Source organism: Macrobrachium nipponense, chromosome 2 (genome assembly GCF_015104395.2).
Source record: "Macrobrachium nipponense isolate FS-2020 chromosome 2, ASM1510439v2, whole genome shotgun sequence".
Classification (NCBI taxonomy): Eukaryota; Metazoa; Arthropoda; class Malacostraca; order Decapoda; family Palaemonidae; genus Macrobrachium; species Macrobrachium nipponense.
This window is the reverse complement of record NC_087201.1, coordinates 110,172,201-110,191,210: the sequence shown is the minus strand read 5'-3', so window position 1 is coordinate 110,191,210 and position 19,010 is coordinate 110,172,201. Positions and strand designations below refer to the sequence as shown.

At 41.6% G+C, this 19,010-nt stretch overlaps 1 protein-coding gene across 2 annotated transcripts in view; it reads left to right on the top strand.

Moving 5' to 3' along the window:
- Positions 1-19,010, top strand: part of LOC135220910 (cleavage and polyadenylation specificity factor subunit 1-like) — a gene marked incomplete at its 5' end in the record, with an annotated part of 154,257 nt that overhangs the window by 77,486 nt on the left and 57,761 nt on the right. For both annotated transcript variants that reach the window (XM_064258534.1, XM_064258535.1), the window contains 5 exon segments: positions 4,374-4,463; positions 5,408-5,535; positions 5,863-6,046; positions 8,684-8,860; positions 18,104-18,297. In XM_064258534.1, the coding sequence (XP_064114604.1) occupies positions 4,374-4,463; positions 5,408-5,535; positions 5,863-6,046; positions 8,684-8,860; positions 18,104-18,297 (773 nt within the window).

Below are 19,010 nucleotides of genomic sequence, written 5' to 3'. Positions count from 1 at the left end.
AGAGACTCCCAATTTGTTGCAAAATAAAGGTAAAGGATTGAATATTAATAGAATGTAAGAGTTTTAGCTTACAATTGCGTTATTTTACCATTTCGGTCGAGTCAATTTGACCGAAGGTTGATATTTTGGCACTTGTCGTTATTTATATGAAAATATTTCAAAACTGATAAAAGCTACAACCATGGGTTGTTTTAGTTGTATTCTACTGAAATTGTGCACATTTCCATATATAAAACTTTATGTAACGGCTTATTTAAAATGGTGCAAACATTACGACAATCGGACAAAAAAATTTAAGATTTTTTCGGAAGAGTTACCTGGCGGACGTAAGGAAAAAGTTTTTTTCATAAATTCACCATAAATCGAAATATTGTGCTAGAGACTTCCAATTTGTTGCAAAATAAAGGTAAATGATTGAATATTACTAGAATATAAGAGTTTTAGCTTACAATTGCATTTTTCGACTATTTCGGTAGTCAAAGTTGACCGAAGGTTGAAATTTTGGCACTTATCGTTATTTATATGAAAATATTTCAAAACTGATAAAAGCTACAACCATGAGTTGTTTTTTTGTTGTATTCTACATGAAATTGTACACATTTTCATATACAGTAGTACCTCGAGATACGAAAGGCTCAACTTACGAAAAATCCAAGTTACGAAAGCCAATACGAAAAATTTTACTGCTCTACATACGAAAAGTTTCAGATACGAAAGGTTGTTTCTATAAAGTCCCGAGATTCGCCCGGACCACCGAGAACAATTTTAAAACTCCCACGCCGCCAACTGAGTAAACTCGCCACCATCCTCCCGCTCTCCCATTGGTTCCTGATGCTAGTCACCCCAAAAGGTCCTGCTCTCCTATTGGTCAGCATCTACCCCTTGTGCTTTAAGTATTCTATTGGTAAAAGGTTGCTGTAAATTGAAAAACTTAGTATTCATGCAATACATTTAATAAAAAAAAACATTAGGTAAAGATAGAATAAAGAATAGAAATGAATGGTTATTATACTGTTTGGTAGTTTCAGTAGTTGAAGAGAGATAATGAAAATTTATGGCTTACTGTGTAAAAGTGATTGCTTGGCGATCGTTCGATACTCGTAAGTGCTGGATGTAAACAGATGTTTGGAAGCTTTTTTTTTGTTTGTTTATTATAGTTAATGGTTACTTAATAATTATTTGAAATGAGTACATGCAATACATTTAATAAAAAAATTGTGAATTAGATATCATAAAATATAAAATAAATCAGACTGCCAACAAATATGCATTTTTTAGAATTCTTCTTCTGTTTTATTATTACTTTATGTATATGTATGTTTCATTATAGCTGTCAGTAACTCGGTATCTCCGTTAGGTAAAGATAGAATAAAGAATAGAAATGAATGGTTATTATACTGTTTGGTGGTTTCATTAGTTGAAGAGAGATAATAATGACAATTTATGGCTTACTGTGTGCTAGGAAAAATGATTGCTTGGCGCTCGTTCCATACTGAATGTAAACAATCGATTGGAAGATTTGTTTTTTGTTTGTTTGTGTATTATAGTTAATGATTAATTAATAATTTGAAATGAGTACATACTGATTATTTATACATTTTATTGGCATATTCTAAGCTTTTAGCTCTTAGGTTTAGATGTCAGAATCATAGACTAGGCTACAGTAGCAACCGCTAACATAAGCTAGGCTTATTGCTAAGGGACATATGCTAAAGTACTAATATATGCAGTAAAAATGGGGTTGAACATTTTATGCAGTTGAATATTACTCAAGTATGAACAGTATTTTGCCTTTTTGGAGTCATATTTCTTCCATCGTAACCCTAGAACATGTGTTTTAGGCCTGGAAATATAATTTACTGGGGTGTTTTTGGAGGGCTTGGAACGGATTAGCCATTTTACATGTAAAATGTGTTCCAAGATACGAAAAACTCTTGATACGAAGGCCGTCTCGGAACCGATTAATTTCGTATCTCGAGGTACCACTGTATAGTACTCCATGTAACAGCTAATATAAAATGGTGCAAAAATTATGTCAAAGTGACGAAATAATTTCTGAGATGTGTCGCTGATACTTTTTAGTGCGAGAAGAAAGAAATTCACGCTTGCGCGCCTGGGTAACGATTGTAAACAAAACAACGCCTTGAGTCGTGAGCTCCCAGCATCCCCCAAGGCGCGTGATTCAAAAATTTTGCCTAGTAGGCCTATAACGTAACTATTTTTTTCCGCGAAAAATTTTTAAAAAACTTTTTTTATATCGACTGTACCATACGTCCAATCAGCAACCCACAGACAATTTATATCGACGTTTGATACATCCAATTGGCGTTAAAGGGTTAATGAGTATTGCATTTCTGGTGGCCCAGCACAGCCGGCCTTAATGCTATTCAAATGCTAATATCCCCAAAAATGTTGAACATAGAGAAAAATTCTTTTGGCAGATAAAATCTTATAATCTTTGAATTTCATCCCATATAAGATTTCATTTTGAATTATAAATAAATTCGCATTTTAATGATGTTTTAATTACTGCATTTCTGTCGGCCCGGCACAGCATGGCCCTAACGCTATTCAAATGCTAATATCTCCAAAAGTATTGAAGATAAAAAAAAATTATTTTTGCAGAAAAAATCTTACATCTTTCAATTTCATCCCATATAAGATTAATTTTTAAAATATCATAAATTCACATTTAAATTATGTTAATCCTCTGATGGTTTACTTGAAGCTTCGCAAGTTATCGCCTTTAGGGCGCCCTATTGTTAATAGTAATAATAATAATAAAAAGGTTTGATTATGAAGACTTGGTCTTATGCGTAATTGTAAAGAAGGAAAGCTCATAAGATATTTGTAGAATACTGATAACCATTTACAAAGGGCATCCTTAGAGGTGCTTATTACAAAGTAACAGTATGTAACATTAGGTTTTCACTAATCCAAACAAAAAAAAAATTACTCTGCCTATACTGTTCTTTCTCCAGACTGAGAAAGAACAAACCTAAGTAAGAGTTAAACAAAACAGTCTGGCCCCCTAGCAAGCGATTTGATGTGTAAGAGTTTGCATCAGTATATTGAGATACCACCCTTGCTACTTTGTGAAAGACTTTAGTGTCTGTTCTAAAAAAGAAATTAAGAAAGTAATAAACAAATTGTATCCCACTAGTGAACACATTACTGATTGTCCCTTACCTATGATTAGGTTATGTTCTAAGAGACTTTTGAGCATCCTTAATTTTGCAGCCCAGCATCAATATTAAACCAGTATTTTATCATAAATAACTTGCATTTCAATAAATCTCTGTGTTATGGTGTGGAATGCAAGTCCTGATTACAAATTGAATATATACTTACCACAACCTGCTGACTTGGATGGTGAAAGTTCATTTTGATCAGTTTAGAGGTAATTATGTCAAGAGATTGTTCAAGTGGGACCATAGTCCTGAGAAGTCAAGATGTGGAACCATGCAAGGATTTTCAGACCAAGGTACAAAAGATTCCTTCCAGCATTGCAAGTGTTCTCCATGTGAAAAATTCCAAGATTATTCTTTCTCTTGCCAAGGGATGTGCTCTCTTAAAAGCATTTACTATGATAGCAGATGTGAATGTTGAGTATTTTTTTCCACCATTTCAACATTTTACACTCACATTTTGTGTGATCTTTATTTATATTATTTAATAATTCCATAGAAATTTATATAGTAGACAAGTTAATGATACAAATTGTTGGAAATGTTATTCACCTTTTGCCATACTTTCTTTGCCAGGTGTCTTTTATTCACAGCTGATGATTAGTTAGCTTCATCATCATCAGCTTACCATTTAGCTTTTGATCCTAACTTATTTGTCAGGTGCAAGTGATGTTAGGACCATGTCACGTGAGGATTGGAATAGGGTTTGTCACAATTACATATAATATTTGATAACCTTAAATCTGATGACTACATCCTAGGAAACATGAACTTTCAGTGTTTCCATAGTTCTAAATTTACTGGCACACATTACCAGATTTATGAACCTCTGGTATCTTGTGCCTATTGTGCAACATTTCATTGAGGTTAGAATTGGATTGTCATTAAACACAGGCCCCCAGTTGTACTTGGATTGCTTTCCTGCTATCCCCTCTGATTGATTATATTGAGAATTTATTTGCCAAGGAACTGAATGAGCAAAAATTTAAGGAAAGGCAGAGAGCTTTCCCAGGTGCTGGGAAGGTCAATACAGTATTTACTTGCGAGAGCAATTCATTCATCAATCATCTATAGTTGAAACTCATGCTTATTTCTTCTTTTTGACTATCAAGCATGAAAAAAGTAATGTACATTAAATAAATAATAACAATTGCCTGAAATTTTATAGTTCTGTTTCATTTCCAGGAAGAAGTTGTGGAGGAAAGAGATGAGCGGTTTTTAAGGGTTCAAGCACCACTATTTTCAATACAGCTCTTTTCACCAGTTAATTGGCAGGTAAGTCTTGAGTAAAATAGTAAGAGCTTCTACATCTGTGCATGAACAAGCCATTTTACATGTACATGGCATAAAACTGGCCTGGAAAAGGAGAGCAAAGCAAAACTGCGGTCTCCAAGGCAGTAGAAGAAAGACTGATATTTTGCCAGGATACGATCTTGGTCGATGACCAAGCATCCACTCCATGAGTTGCCAAATGCCACAGATTCCGTGTTTTACAATCTTTTATTGTTTTTACTGGTTTTCCAGCTAGCACTAGAAGATTATCCTATTGATAAGACCTAAGGTTTGTGAGCTATGAAAAATACAAATTGATTAAAAAATTTGTCATATTACAGTGGTGATTCAAATATAATTAGGTTGTGTATATATGATAGCTTTAGCAGCTTTTAGAATATTAAAAATCTTTTTTTATTCAGGAAAAGGGGAAAAATGTTAAAGTTGAGAAACAGAAAGTTGCTGGTGATATCTGCATTCTTATTAAAACTGACACTCACTATCACCACACCTTAATACTAAACATGAAAAGAATCATTAAACAAGTACTAGATTGGAAAACTATTCATGTTTAAACTCATTCTTAATTACAGACTTCATCTTTAATGAATTATAGAGAAGCTAGAATGTCTTTTTGAGAAATTTTTAAGGAACAAGTGGTTCTGTTATGCATGCAAGAATATTTTGAATGCTTGGTATATTAAATGTGAGTTTGCATTCAAAATTAAAGAATGTTAAGTGAAGGCAAAGAAATCAAATGAAAGGGGTGAAAATGAGAACATTTTATGCTACTCAGTTTTTTTTAATTATCACTGTTCAAAATATGATGCCAAAAAGTTAAAAAGTTTTTTAACCTATTACCAAGGGTCTGCAGTGGTGCCATCATTACTTCATCAAATATTTTTTATTGAAATGTAAAATACTAATGGAACTTTTGTATCTTTCAGATGATTCCAAATACAGATTATACCTTGGAACTTTGGGAACATATAACCTGTTGCAAGAATGTGATATTAGCATATGAAGGAGACAGATCAGGTTTAAGAGGATACATTGCATTAGGGACTACATTCTGGTAAGTTTCTTTTATAGTAGCATTCTTGAGAGGATTTTTCAAGAATCTTTAGGTTCTTTTTTTTATAGCCCGTTAATGAAGTTACAAATTAGGTTCATAAAACCATTTGTTGTTAGTGCAGTTACAAATTAGGTTCATAAGACCATCTGTTGTCAGTGCAATTACAAATTAGGTTCACAAAGCAATTGATTCTAAAAGTTTGTTTCATGGTACATAATTTATCAACACTAGTATTTCTATGTTGTAATCTTTTCCTGAGTTAACAGGAAAATATCTGAATGGATTATTTATATTCGTGAGAAAAACGTGTTTTGTTTTTTACTTCAGCTTTGGTGAAGATATTACATGTCGAGGACGAATCTTTATCTTTGATGTCATTGATGTTGTGCCAGAACCAGGTCAGCCTCTGACAAAGAACAGACTTAAACTTCTTTATGAAGGGGAACAAAAGGGTCCTGTCACAGCATTAGCACATTGCAGAGGCTTACTTGTATCAGCTATTGGACAGAAGGTAAATTATTCCTGGTGATAATACAAGATAAACTATAGCAAAGTCCACCTAGTTTTGCAGCTAATCCCTGCCCACTAATTACGTGGACAATAGTTTTAAAAAGTTGTTTAATCTCTGATTCTTTTCTTCTTCATTTATTTTGCAATGGTTACCTAACTAAAATACTTTGTGCTGATTATCAAAAGGAAACTTTATATTATCCCTTGAAATAAAATCAAAATACATATCTCTGTAAAAATGGTAAAAGAGCAGGAAAATATGAATGTAGTCAGGAATGTTCCGCGATACTGGTGTTATGTGTCATAAATGATGTTCACCTGAATGCTATGTCATCCTAGCACGTGTGTCTTTTTGTCAGTTTACGCAGCTTATGACGTTTGAATTATAGGCCTGTCTTGTATTCAGCTGTTTTATTGTGGTTTCTGTTACTGCTGTTATGGTGCTTGTTAAGTATATCTTACTTTTACCAGACCACTGAGCTGATTAACAGCTCTCCTAGGGCTGGCCAGAAGGATTAAATATTTTTACGTGGCTAGGAACCAGTTGGTCACCTAGCAACAGGACCTACAGCTTAATGTGGGATCTGAACCACATTATATCAAGAAATAAACTTCTATCACTAGAAATGAATTCCTCTGATTCTGCGTTGGCTGAGCTGAAAATCAAACTTCAGACCACCGGATTGGTAGCTGAGTGCAAAGATCACCTGTCCAAAGAGGAACTATGGTGTTTGTAGTGTCTTAGAAAATTTTTCTTATGGTAACCTAACGTTGCAGAATAAACAGACTTATTCATAAAATACTGGTGTAAATAATTACCTGCCTACTCTTGTTCATTGAAATTTAGTCATGTTATAATTAAAAGTTTCAAGATCTTTATGAATATAGTCTACTCTAGAATATTCTCCTGACAACAGAAAGAGAGAAAGAGTGAGAGAAAATTGACTGACTTTTATCTATCCTTTCATTCAACAGGGTTAGCTACAAGAATGCTCCCAAAATCAAGTGATTCATGGGGTACTCGCAGATTGTTTTAAGTCGGCTCATACATAACGTTTTCAGTTATAATTTATTTTTTTCTTATAATGTCTTCCTACCATAGCCTTCATTTTCATAGAAATGGCACAGCAGCGTTATATTTACTTCTCACAGTAATATAATTTGTTATCCCTTATGTTAAATATATTTTTAATATAGTTCATTGCGAGCAGTTTAATAGTTGTTTATAAGGCTGAGACAGTCCTATGATTAATCTGTGTGCAATTGGCTACGTGCCCACAAGTTTAACTTTTATTGTCTTTGGTAAAAATGGCGATACAATTACTATGACAATCCACGCATGTATGCGTATGTGCACTTGCTTATACATACCTTTCACTTGATGCATATACTTTTATATATTGTGGAGTTGAAACCACTATATTAATTAAAAGCTACTCTATAACCAACAGATACATGAAAAAACTATTTGGATTAGGAATTTGGCATGTAGGCCTATGCCCTGTCATTGACTCAAAATATAAGAAATTGATGTGCAGGTCTGTGTCCTGTAATTGCCTCAAAATTTAAGAAATAGCTTGAAGGACTATTCCTTGTCGTTGCCTCAAACCATAAGAAACTGACAAGTAGGTCTATGCTCTGCCATTGCATCAAAATATAAGAAAATTGACATGTAAGCCTAACTCAGTGATATTAACATTGGACATGCAGGATTATGATGAATTAATACTCTAATATCAGAAATGGCTGCATTAGTCTATGCTTTATTTTATCAGTTTAAAAGAAAAAAGTAAGTGATGAAAAAAAAGATGCACAGACAAAATGATCCAAGATCTTCATAATGATATTTATAACTTAAAATATCTTTTATCAGAGATATCAGTTGCATACTTCACAGCTCCAGGAACTCAAATCTGTGTTGTCATGGTTCATGCACAAAACTCAATGTTACTGAATGGAATAAAATCCATTCTGGTAATTATATGGACTGCTAACTAGTGTGATGTCATCCCCCATAAAGAGCCAGCTAATCACTGATGTGTAGTGGGCAGGTCGTAGCTGCAAAGCTAGGTGGACTTTGCTATATGTTCAAAACCTCATTATGTAATTGGTTTAGACAGTGTCATTTATGATTTATTATTAACTTTTTCCATGTTATAGACATATTATTACTGATAAACTATTTATAATATTTTTATATTCATGCTTCCCACATATTTTGTCAAGTAGTTATGCTTTTACCTTAACTGTACATATTAAAAGACTCCTTAAAAAATGTATATCTGGCATGCTCCTTGCTAAGAACAGGTCACATCACATATTAATAGTTTCAGTGATGGGATATTTAGTAATTTATGCTTACCATATACATGTAGTTTTATCTAAAGCTGTCAATTGTCAAACTGAAAGTTTTAACTTTTTGGTTAGTGGAAAATACATATGTTCCATGTTGTAAATGTTGGTAATGTATTGCAAATCTTGCTATACCTTTGAATTAATATTAGCCACCACTCAGTGTGGTGCTCCTATGCTCTGAATTATGGGTGATTTAAGCAAATGTTACTGTTACCTTCATGCAAGAATATTAAGATACTGTTACCTTCATGCAAGAGTGTTAAGATTATTGTCTTGTTTTCAGGTGTACATATGGCAGTTAAAAGATGCAGACCTAGTCGGAATAGCTTTCATTGACACCCAGATCTACATTCATCAGCTCTTGTGCATCAAAAGCCTTATACTTGCTGCAGACATTTGTAAATCTGTCTTACTTTTGCGATTCCAGGAAGAAAACAGAACTCTCTCACTTGTGTCAAGGGTAACATGTTTCTTTAATTTAGCTGTAGGATATAAACCCTTTGTTAAATTAATCAACTGATGTTCATAGTGTTGTGTTTATCATATTTTGATATATGTTTCAGATAGGTTGATTATTCTGTTTGCCTATTATATTGTTCCGATACGTATACAAACCCTCAGTCCTTTAACAATAGGAAGGTAACTTAGCGGCAGCTGAACCGGTCGTAAGCTTCGAACAATGGGGTTTGGTAGTTAACTACTTGTCCAGCAGTTGGCGGTCAGCTCGACTGCGAGGAGAGGAGTCACTTTGCTTTCGGCCGCGCTGGTGGATAGACGTGTTGCTCGCCTCTCTGCCCGCTGTATTCGTCGTATGCTTGGTTTTTTCATATCGTGAAGATTTTTTCTCTTTCTCTCTTACTAGTGTGCATGTGCAAAGCCAACGTAAGTACAGTGATGCTCAAATCTCATGCGACATGACTCCATAGGATTTCGTTCAAAATTCACGAACTGGCAACCTAGCATGCTCCATATGTATCTTTTACTTCAATGCGAAAACGCGATTATCGCATACACTAAAGTCATAATATGTTTAATAAGAGTGATATCTGTAATATATTTAAAAATTGTAAGAAAACGTCACATGTAGCCAAATTTCGGAAAAACCCTTACGAAACATTTTCAAAACTTTCGTTCACTCATTACTGAAGCATTTGACCATAGCGAAGTCGCCATCAAACCTCAGTTCAAATGTTAAATAAATAAATTAAAAAAAAATTGTCGTAACATTAATAATGCTTCCAAGCAAACATAAAATTTGAAAGTCATATTTGATTGCTTTTACCCTAAAATGCTGAAAAAATTTAAATATGTATATACAAAAGTAGAATGCGCCCACCGATATCAACATGTGAGGAGCGCATGTGTGACGTATCAGTGTCGGTGCAACAACAACCACCTGGTATATAAGCAGGTCTACAATGAGTAGCGACCATTAAATTATCTTGAAAACATTTACTTTATATGTGTTAAAGGAATATTTAGATTTTCATACATAATATTTGTTATCTTTCTTAAATATTTCAAAACTGATAGCATACTAGCAAATATTCGCCTATTTGTCAAAGCCAAGATATTATTCGGGCCTAGGTGTTAGATTTCTTTACTTTACGCTTAACATTCACATTTCCATATTAACAATTTCTGGCCAGAAAGCAAATGAGGTTATCTTCACATTCTTGCACTTCAAGTTACCTTATGAAAGAATAAGTTATACACCAAAAGCGAGCAGAAGGACTTTTAAGAAAATAATATTGTAAACCAGTTGAAAAACAAGTGTTCTATATGCCTTGATATTAATACTTATGATATTTCGATTAATAGCCATCTTCTCCATATAACCAAAATCATTATCATCTTTCATTCCTCAAAGAACAGGTAATCTCTATAAATAAAAACATTAGTAAAGATTACATCTCAGAAAGCTTAGATTATTTTTCTAGGCCTATAAATCATTTTGCAACATACAGGCAGCTTAAACACAGCCTGAAACTTCAACATTCAAAGAAAACTGGTTGTTATTCATATTCCTCAAAGAACCGGTAATCTCAACAAATTAATTCATTAGTAACAGATTACATCTCAGATGGTTTAGATTATTTTTTTAGGCCTATAAAACATTTTCCAACATACAGGCAGCTTAAACGCAGCCGAAATCTTCAACATTCAAATAAAACTTGTTTTAATTCCTATTCCTACATTGAAATTGTTGTTATGACTGTTGAGCTTATTAGGCCTACTGTCATAATGCTGCAGACATGGTTATGTTGACCAGTCCGAGGAGCATGTTAAGCGTACTTTCATTGCTGGCTCCGCTTACCTTATCACACCACACTTGAACTGAGCAACGTAAAGATAAAAAAAATAAAAAATCAATTCAAATCACACAAATTAAGAATTATACCAATGCATAAAAGGGATCATATCTATTTAACCATAAGAAAAATAAGGCTAGCTGTGAATTCGCAAACTTTTCGACATGAATGACATTACAAATAAAAAAAAAAGAAAAATAATAGCACTACTTGGCAACATCACGTTGAGTCCGAGAATATGGACGATACAAAAAGAAGAATGTCATATGAGATTTGAGCCCCACTGTACATGGTTTTTTGTATTATTCATACTATCGTGAATTGTGAATTATTATGGATTCCTGAGAGCCAGAGAGACCCCCTCGCCCCCCATCATCCGCAGATTGTGCCCTGGTGTGGAGGGCCATAAGTGTGGGGCCTTTCGGTTCTCTTTCGAGGTAGATCCTCATGAATTATGCACTCAGTGCCGAGTGCGAGAATGCTCTCGCACTGAGCCAATGGGGCTCTAGGGGACACCGAGTGTTCAGGGGCTGCTTAGTCATTTGGCGAGAGGGACCAGGCCGGTAACTCTTGGCCTGACCACGACCACGAAGGTATCCACGCCTGGTTACGCTGCTCCGCAGCACCTGGTCTTCACCCAGCACGTTGCCATGGTGACCCCGACAGCTGCTGTTCAGGCACCACTGCCGGATGTTAAGAGGTTTGCCGTGACACCGCCGCCTGGTTTTGCCGCTCTTGCTCTTGCCCCTGACTTCCGGTGTCCCAAGAGCTCGCCATTAGGCCTGCCTTCAGTACAGAGGATGCCTCTGGTTCCTGCCCTGCCTCCTGTTCCTGTGATCGCTGCCGCTTCAGTACCAGTTCCTGCCGCTGTCGTTCCTGCCTGTGGTGTTGCTGCCCCCACCCCAGGTCCTTCCGGACAGGTGCAGCTGGGCCCTGTTGCTTCGGCAACTGCCCCGCCTCCGTCCTGGATGGAAGACCTGACGGTGGTCCTGAGGAAGCTAACGAAGAGGAAGGTGTCTTTGTCATCTTCGTCTTCTTCATCGTCGTCTTCTGCCGACTTCTAACGCTCCACAGCTGAAGAAGAAGAAGGTAGCCTCCTCCCCCCCCAATAAGGCTCGCTCTGAGACTTCTAAGGGTCCGTCCCACCAGGACTTCCGCTGGTCCTCCTGTTCCTTTGGGGGGGGGAGGGGGGGCCCCCGTCTCTCCTTCCGCAAGGAAGAAGAAGACTGAGACCCGAGGAGTGTTGGCCAACACCGGTACCTCCTCGCCTGGCGCCAGAGGTTATGCTCGACGCCAGGTACCATCTCGGCCTCGTTTGCGAGAGGTACCGAGTGTACAGTCGCCCGCAGCCAAGACCCAGGCAACCGAGTTCGCTCGGCACCAGGATCAAGGCACGGAGCGGAAGACTGGCAGGAGTCCCCCAGGTGACTCCCACCAGGCCAGCGATCGCTCTCGTGGCGAGCCGCCGGTACCCAGGGTTGACGTGACAGTCCCAGACCGGCCGCGGGCTGAGGCGAGGAAGTGGTCCCCTCAGTTGCCTGGACCAGCCTTGGCTGGTCCAAGTGGTGTGACGCACCATGAGGACAGACCTCGCTCCCATCGCGACAGCGGACTCTGCCGGTCCCCTGACTGCCGCTCCCACCGGGACCGGGCGGAGAGGGGGACCAGCAGCAGCTCTTCTGACGCTCGGGACCATCGCCGCTGTTCTTGGTCCAGCCGCTTGACCAGGCCTGCAGCTCGATCGCCACCGCGGGTTGGCGATCGCCTGCAGCCTCCCCAGCACGCTGGTTCTGCCGGTGGGCAAGGGGGGAGCGTCAGGTCTACCTCTCCTATCCCTTCCACTTCCTTGGGCTACACCGGGAAGAGCAAGGCAATCAGGAGTGATTGTGAGGAGCGCGTTCCTTGCGATCCCGCCACGAAGCCCTACGAACCTGGCACAGTCCTAGGACCGACCAGATCGTATGCGCAAGTGGCAGGAAGAGACCGGGAGGGGTCTGTCGTGGTTCCTCCTGTGGAAGGAGGGTCTCGGGAGGTGTTCTTGCTGGACAGGCTTGAATGTCCGTCTCCGCAGGACGCAGTCACTCCCGAGATCCAGAGGTCATTCGCTAAGGTTATTGCGCTGATTCGTCAGCACAACGACCTCGGGGAAGGATCGCCGCTCCCACCGTACGAGCCTACATTGGGTTTGGAGTCGTTCTGGGGACCCAAAAAGGAACCCAGGGCGATGGTGGGTCTGCCGCAATCAGCCTTGGCTGACAGCGTGCTGAGCCAGGTGGACGCTCTCGTCTCCGGACAGAAGGGTTCGCTTCGGTCCGGCAGGTCATCCAAGCTCCTTCCCCCCACCTCTACCGCGACAGAGGCAATTTTACGTGCCATCGGAGGACCCTCTGCCGCCCAAGCAGGTTAACCAGAGCTAGCTAGGCTAACTCCGGGGATGTCTCTGCAGCCGCTCCTGTTGGAGAACCTCTGGTTCTTGCAGCAAGAGGCACTTGCTTTGGAGTCTACCGCCATGGTCGCATTCTAAGCAGTCTCTTGGATAGACCTGTGGTCCCTCACAGTGTCTAGAGCTGCGGCCTTCTCGGGAAACATTACTCCTGAAGGGGACCCGGCTTTCGTGAGACTGTGCCAGTCTGGAGGTAGGGCTATCTCCTACGTGGCCCACCAGACGGCTAACCTGTGGGCTAACCTGGTTCTAAGGCGTAGGGACGCTGTCCTCACTCAAGTAACCAGGGCGGCTGGGTGAGAAGCGGCCTTGGGTCTTCGCAACAGACCAGTGCTGAGCTCCTCCTCTCTCTTCCCCAGAGAGATGGTGGACGCTGCGGTGGAACAACGGTGCAGTGATGAAAGTGACCATTTAGTCCACCAGGCAGTCTCGAAGGTGGCTGGACAACCTCGAACGACTGCGGCTAAGCCCAAGAGTTTAGCTAGCGCTTCCTCTGCGGCTAAGACGATTGCTTCGTCGAAACTGAGAGGAAAGACTCTGCCTTCGACTTCAACTGTAAGGAGCAACCGTAACCAGCCCTCCTTCTCTCGAGGAGGAGCCGGGAAGAAGAAGTCGAAGAGAGGAGGGAAACGCTAGGGACGGCATTCCCCCTCACCTGCTGCTGGAAGTGGGGGGGGTTGCCTGGCAAGCCATTGGGGAACATGGCAGCGCTACGGAGCGTAGACCTGGATAGTGAACGTGCTTCGGGAGGGATATTTACTACCCTTCAAGTCTCTGCCACCCCTCACCTCCAACCCAGTCCATCTACAGACGTATGTTCCTGGTTCGGCCAAGGACATGGTGCTTTGGCAGGAAGTAGAAGCCATGCTGAGCAAACGAGCTGTGGAGATCGTATGGGATCAGTCGCCGGGCTTCTACAGTCAACTTTTCCTGGTGGTAAAGTCCTTGGGGGGGCTGGCGCCTGGTGATAGATCTCTCTCCCTTGAACCGATTCATTCACCAGACTTGGTTCACGATGGAGACAGCACAATCAGTGCTTGATTCCATCAGGGAGAACGACTTGATGCTTTCTGTGGATCTGAGGGACGCGTATTTCCAGATACCCATCCATCAATCCTCCAGAAAGTACCTCCGCTTCATCCTCGACAGGACGGTGTACCAGTTCAGGGCACTTTGTTTCAGTCTCTCTACCGCCCCACAGGTGTTCACGCGAGTGTTCATGCTGGTGTCGGCTTGGGCCCACTCGGTAGGGATACGTCTTCTGAGGTATCTCAACAATTGGTTAGTCCTGGCGAGCTCCTGCTCGCAGTTGCTACAGGACAGAGATCAATTCGAATTCTGCCGGGATCCGGGGATCGTAGTGAATTACGAGAAGTCAGATCTCGAGCCCAAGCAGAGGATGAAGTACCTGGGCATGCTGATCGATATGGTAGCAGGGCGAGTCTTCCCCGCAGACTCGTGGATCAGCAGGTTCAGGAAGGCAGCAGGATGGTTCCTGTCCCTACAGGAGCAGCCAGCTCAGCAGTGGCAGGTCGTGATCGGTCACCAGTCGTCTCTCGAAGAAGAAGTTAAGAAGTTCCCGTCACCTCATGGGGTCTTCACCTGCGGTCTCTTCAATGGAGACTGAAGGAGTGTTGGTCACAGGCAAGAGACCCACCTTTCTTCCCCGTGTCTCTCACTGAGGGGGTGAGGCAGGACCTAGCCTGGTGGCTGGACGACGGGAACCTCGTAAGAGGAGTGCCTCTTCGCACTCCCTCCCAGAGATATTGCTGTTTTCAGACACATCGACCAAGGGATGGGGCGCACACCTGGAGGAGTTGCTGGCTGCGGGTGTGTGGAATCATCACGACAAGCACCTCCACATCAACGTCCTGGATCTCAAGGCGGCATTTCTTGCTCTCCAAGAGTTCCAAGATCATCTGGTGGGACAATCAGTGGTGTTGATGAGCGACAACACCACGGTAGTGGCGTACGTCAACAAACCGGGGGGCCTAGTGTCCCTCCCGTTGCATCAGTTGACGTTGTAGGTGCACAAGTGGGCCGTCGCACACTCGGTATAGCTGTCAGCCCGCTACATTCCAGGCAAGAGGAACGTGGTAGCAGACAAGCTCAGCCATCGGGATCAGGTTATATGAACTGAGTGGTCCCTTCACCCAGACGTGGCAGAGAGGCTCTTCAACCTGTGGGGGCGTCCAGTTGTGGATCTGTTCGCCACCCGGCACAACAGAAAACTCCAGGTTTTCTACTCAGTTGTGCCGGACCCGTGGGCAGCTGCAGAGGACGCTCTTCAACACCCGTGGGACAACCTCTTCATGTACGCCTTTCCCCCGTTCTGTCTGATTCGAAAGGTGATCAGCAGGGCGCTGGTCACCCCGAATCTTCGGATGATCCTGGTGGCACCCAAATGGCCTGAGGCCGTTTGGTACCCGGACCTGCTGGCTCTGCTTGCCGAAGCACCGAGAGAGATTCCCCCCTGGCACAACCTCCTGTGCCAGCCACACGTAGAACGGTATCACCGGTCGGTTCGGTCCCTGTGTCTTCGCGGCTGGCTGTTATCCACCATCTCTTGCGAGCAAGAGGCTTTTCTCGCCGAGCAGCAACAGAGATGGCTGGGTACCTCAGACAGTCCTCTGCAGCTGTATACCAGGTAGCGGATTTCCTCGTTTTCCTTCGCCGAGAATAGCTCCTCTCCGTCTCCGCAGTTAAAGGATACAGAGCCACCCTGGCCCTAGTCCTTAAACTGCGAGGAGTGGATATCTCCTCCTTCGAGATCTCTCTCCTTATGAAGAGCTTCGAGAGGTCTTGCCCACCCAGGGAACTCAGGCCCCCGGGGTGGGATGTGACTCTCGTCCTTAGGAGTTTGACTCGAAGACCCTTCGAGCCACTCCGAGAGTTGTCAGACAGGGATCTGACCCTCAAGACCCTCTTCCTGCTGGCCCTGGCATCGGCGAAGAGAGTAGGAGAACTTCATGGTTTCTCCTTCGACGTTAAGCATTCCAGGGGACAGGGATCCGTGACGCTCTATTTCGTCCCGGACTTCGTACCGAAGACTCAGAATCCTTCAGTCCCTGACGACTAGTTCGAGTCTTTCACAATCCCCTCCCTGAAGGACTTCACTGATAATGATGCGGATGAGATGCTGCTTTGTCCTGTGAGGGCACTACGGCGCTATCTGAAGAGAACTCGACACCTCAGGCCTGAGTGTTGACCCCTCTTCGTTAGCACCGGGGTTACCAAGAAAGAGGTTTCCAAGAACAATTTCTTTCTAGCTGCGTGAGGTGATCAGGAGGGTGTACGACGCGGATGGTAGTGACGACACCCGTACCCTTCGTCCGAGAGCTCATGAAGTCAGAGGTATTGGTCCAACCCTTGCGTTCCGCAAGAACTTCTCCATGGCGCAGGTTCTGAAGGCAGGGGTTTGGGCCAACCAAACCATCTTTATTTCCTTCTACCTTCGGGATATTAACCACAGGTCCTTGGACACCTTTTCCTTGGGACCCGTGGTGGCTGCTCAACAAGTTGTGTAGCTTACCCAGCACCTGACCGGACAGAACAGCATCGCATCCTTGTGTGACTGCATGAATGGACGAGTTAAAGAGAGTGTGACTGGCTTTTCTTACTCCTTCTTTCTTCCTCCTCTACCTGTGGGCAGAGGGCCGCTGTCGTCACTACGCTGAACAGGAAGCAGATGCAGGTAAGCCACACGACTGAGCTCCATCCTATCCCTTTCAGTAGGGATAGGAGTGTTTATCCACCACTCCCCTACAAGGGGGGGTAGTGGAAGCCAACAAGAGACAAACCCATGACTTCATGTTGGCTCTTGAAGTAGGAACTAGTTCTTGTTTATTTGCTATTTATAAGAGGTACGCTGGCCTCCCTCTTATAAATTTGGTCCAGAAGTCTGGCCACTGATCCTGCAGTGCACACCCCAATCAGCTGGGCAAAGGCTAGGATCCCTCCCTTTGCTCTTACGACCAGGGAGGGAACCAAGGTCGGACGAACACCAGTCTGTTCATAAGACTCAGATTCCACCCACCAATAAGTGAGTCTTCCTATTGTTAAAGGACCGACGGTTTGTATATGTATCGGAACAAATAACAATTTGTCGAAATATGTATTTTTCCAAACTATACAAACCTGAGGTCCTTTACACACAGTCCCACCTCATGCCACCCCCACTCTGCGTTTCCTGGGCCTAAAGCAAAGTTTTGACTCCTCCCCTCGCAGTCGAGCTGACCGCCAACTGCTGGACAATTAGTTAACTACCGAACCCCCTTGTTCAAAGCTTGCGACCGGTTCAGCTGCCGCTAAGTTACCTTCCTATTGTTAAAGGACCTCAGGTTTGTATAGTTAGGAAAAATACAATTTTTGACAAATTGTTATTTTTGAAATGGAATAATAAAATCTAAGGTAATCAAATATTTCCAGTCTTCTTGTGTGTTCATTCTAGTCATTTTAGCATAGTACTAGTCCCATGGCAGGTTTTAACACATTATCAGCTTTAGTTTTAACCTTATTTCATATAAAGAATATTTATGTTATTATAAGCACGGGCAGTCCCCGGTTATCAACGGACTTGGTTAATGGCAATTCGGACAAGCGCCATAAAATAGGAGATTTATGGTGCCATAACAAGCCAAGTTTCAGTGACGGTGCCTTGGGTGCTGATAAGAGAGTTATGGCACCATAAGATATTGATGATGGAGTTATGGCACCACAACATACCTAATAGAGGCGCCATTCACCAGTTATTGATGCCATAAGCACCATAAATCACCAAGTTTTGATTAATGGCGGTTTTCGCTTATCAGCATCCTTCCGAGAACGGAACCCCACCAGGAACAGAACCTCCGCTAATAACCGGGGACTGCCTGTAGTAGTTTTGCCTCTGTTAGAAGACTGCATTTGTAAAAATGATATTCTATCTGTATTTTTTGTCTTCCTTCAGGATTTAAAACCCTTGCAAGTATATGGAATTCAGTTTCTAGTTGACAATACTACCTTAGCCTTCATTGCCGGAGATGCAGACAAAAATCTTGTCGTTTTCACTTACAACCCTGAATCTCATGAAAGTATGGGAGGAACTCGGTTAATCAGAAAGGGTGAATTCCACTTAGGTGCTCATGTCAATTCATTCTTCAGGTAGGTCTTCATATTTTATGACATATTGTAATTCAGATGAGTTGTGCTTGCTGTGCAAAAAGGATTACTTTTGATGAGTTGTTTAAAAAGAGAATCTGTATTGCTGTATCTTATTTATAAGACTCCTGATGTAATGCTGTTTCTAATGCATAAACCAGGCACCAATAAATAATTGAGATAAACATCTTTACCCAAAGGAAGAATAACTATACACTTTCAAAAGTCATCCAAAAGTAAAAAAAAAAAAAAATTAGAGCTAGCCTATGCATGAAATATTCTTTCCCCCAATCTCACTACACTACATTCTCACCACATTTCAGTATTGTTACATGCACCGTAGGTTAGCAGACTACTTATCTTGTGTCATATACTTAGGTTATTTCATATAAATAAAAATAAAAACACTTTAAGCACTTCAACTTCTTGACTTCTGTACATCTAGGTTACATGATTTAGATTTTTTGCTATACAGGCGGCCCGCGGTTAATGGCACAATCGCTCAGCGACGAATCGGTTTTACGGCTGGCGTAAAAAAAATTCATTAAAAAAAGAAGGAATTTTGAGGTATTTTATATTTAAAATGTGTAAGAAAATGCATTATGTATAGGGTATTTTTATTTATGCACAGAAATATGATACAAAGGCAGCTTTTGAAACTGCCCTTCACATTATCAAATATGATGTTTTTTCATGTTCATTCTTGTAAGCCGCCA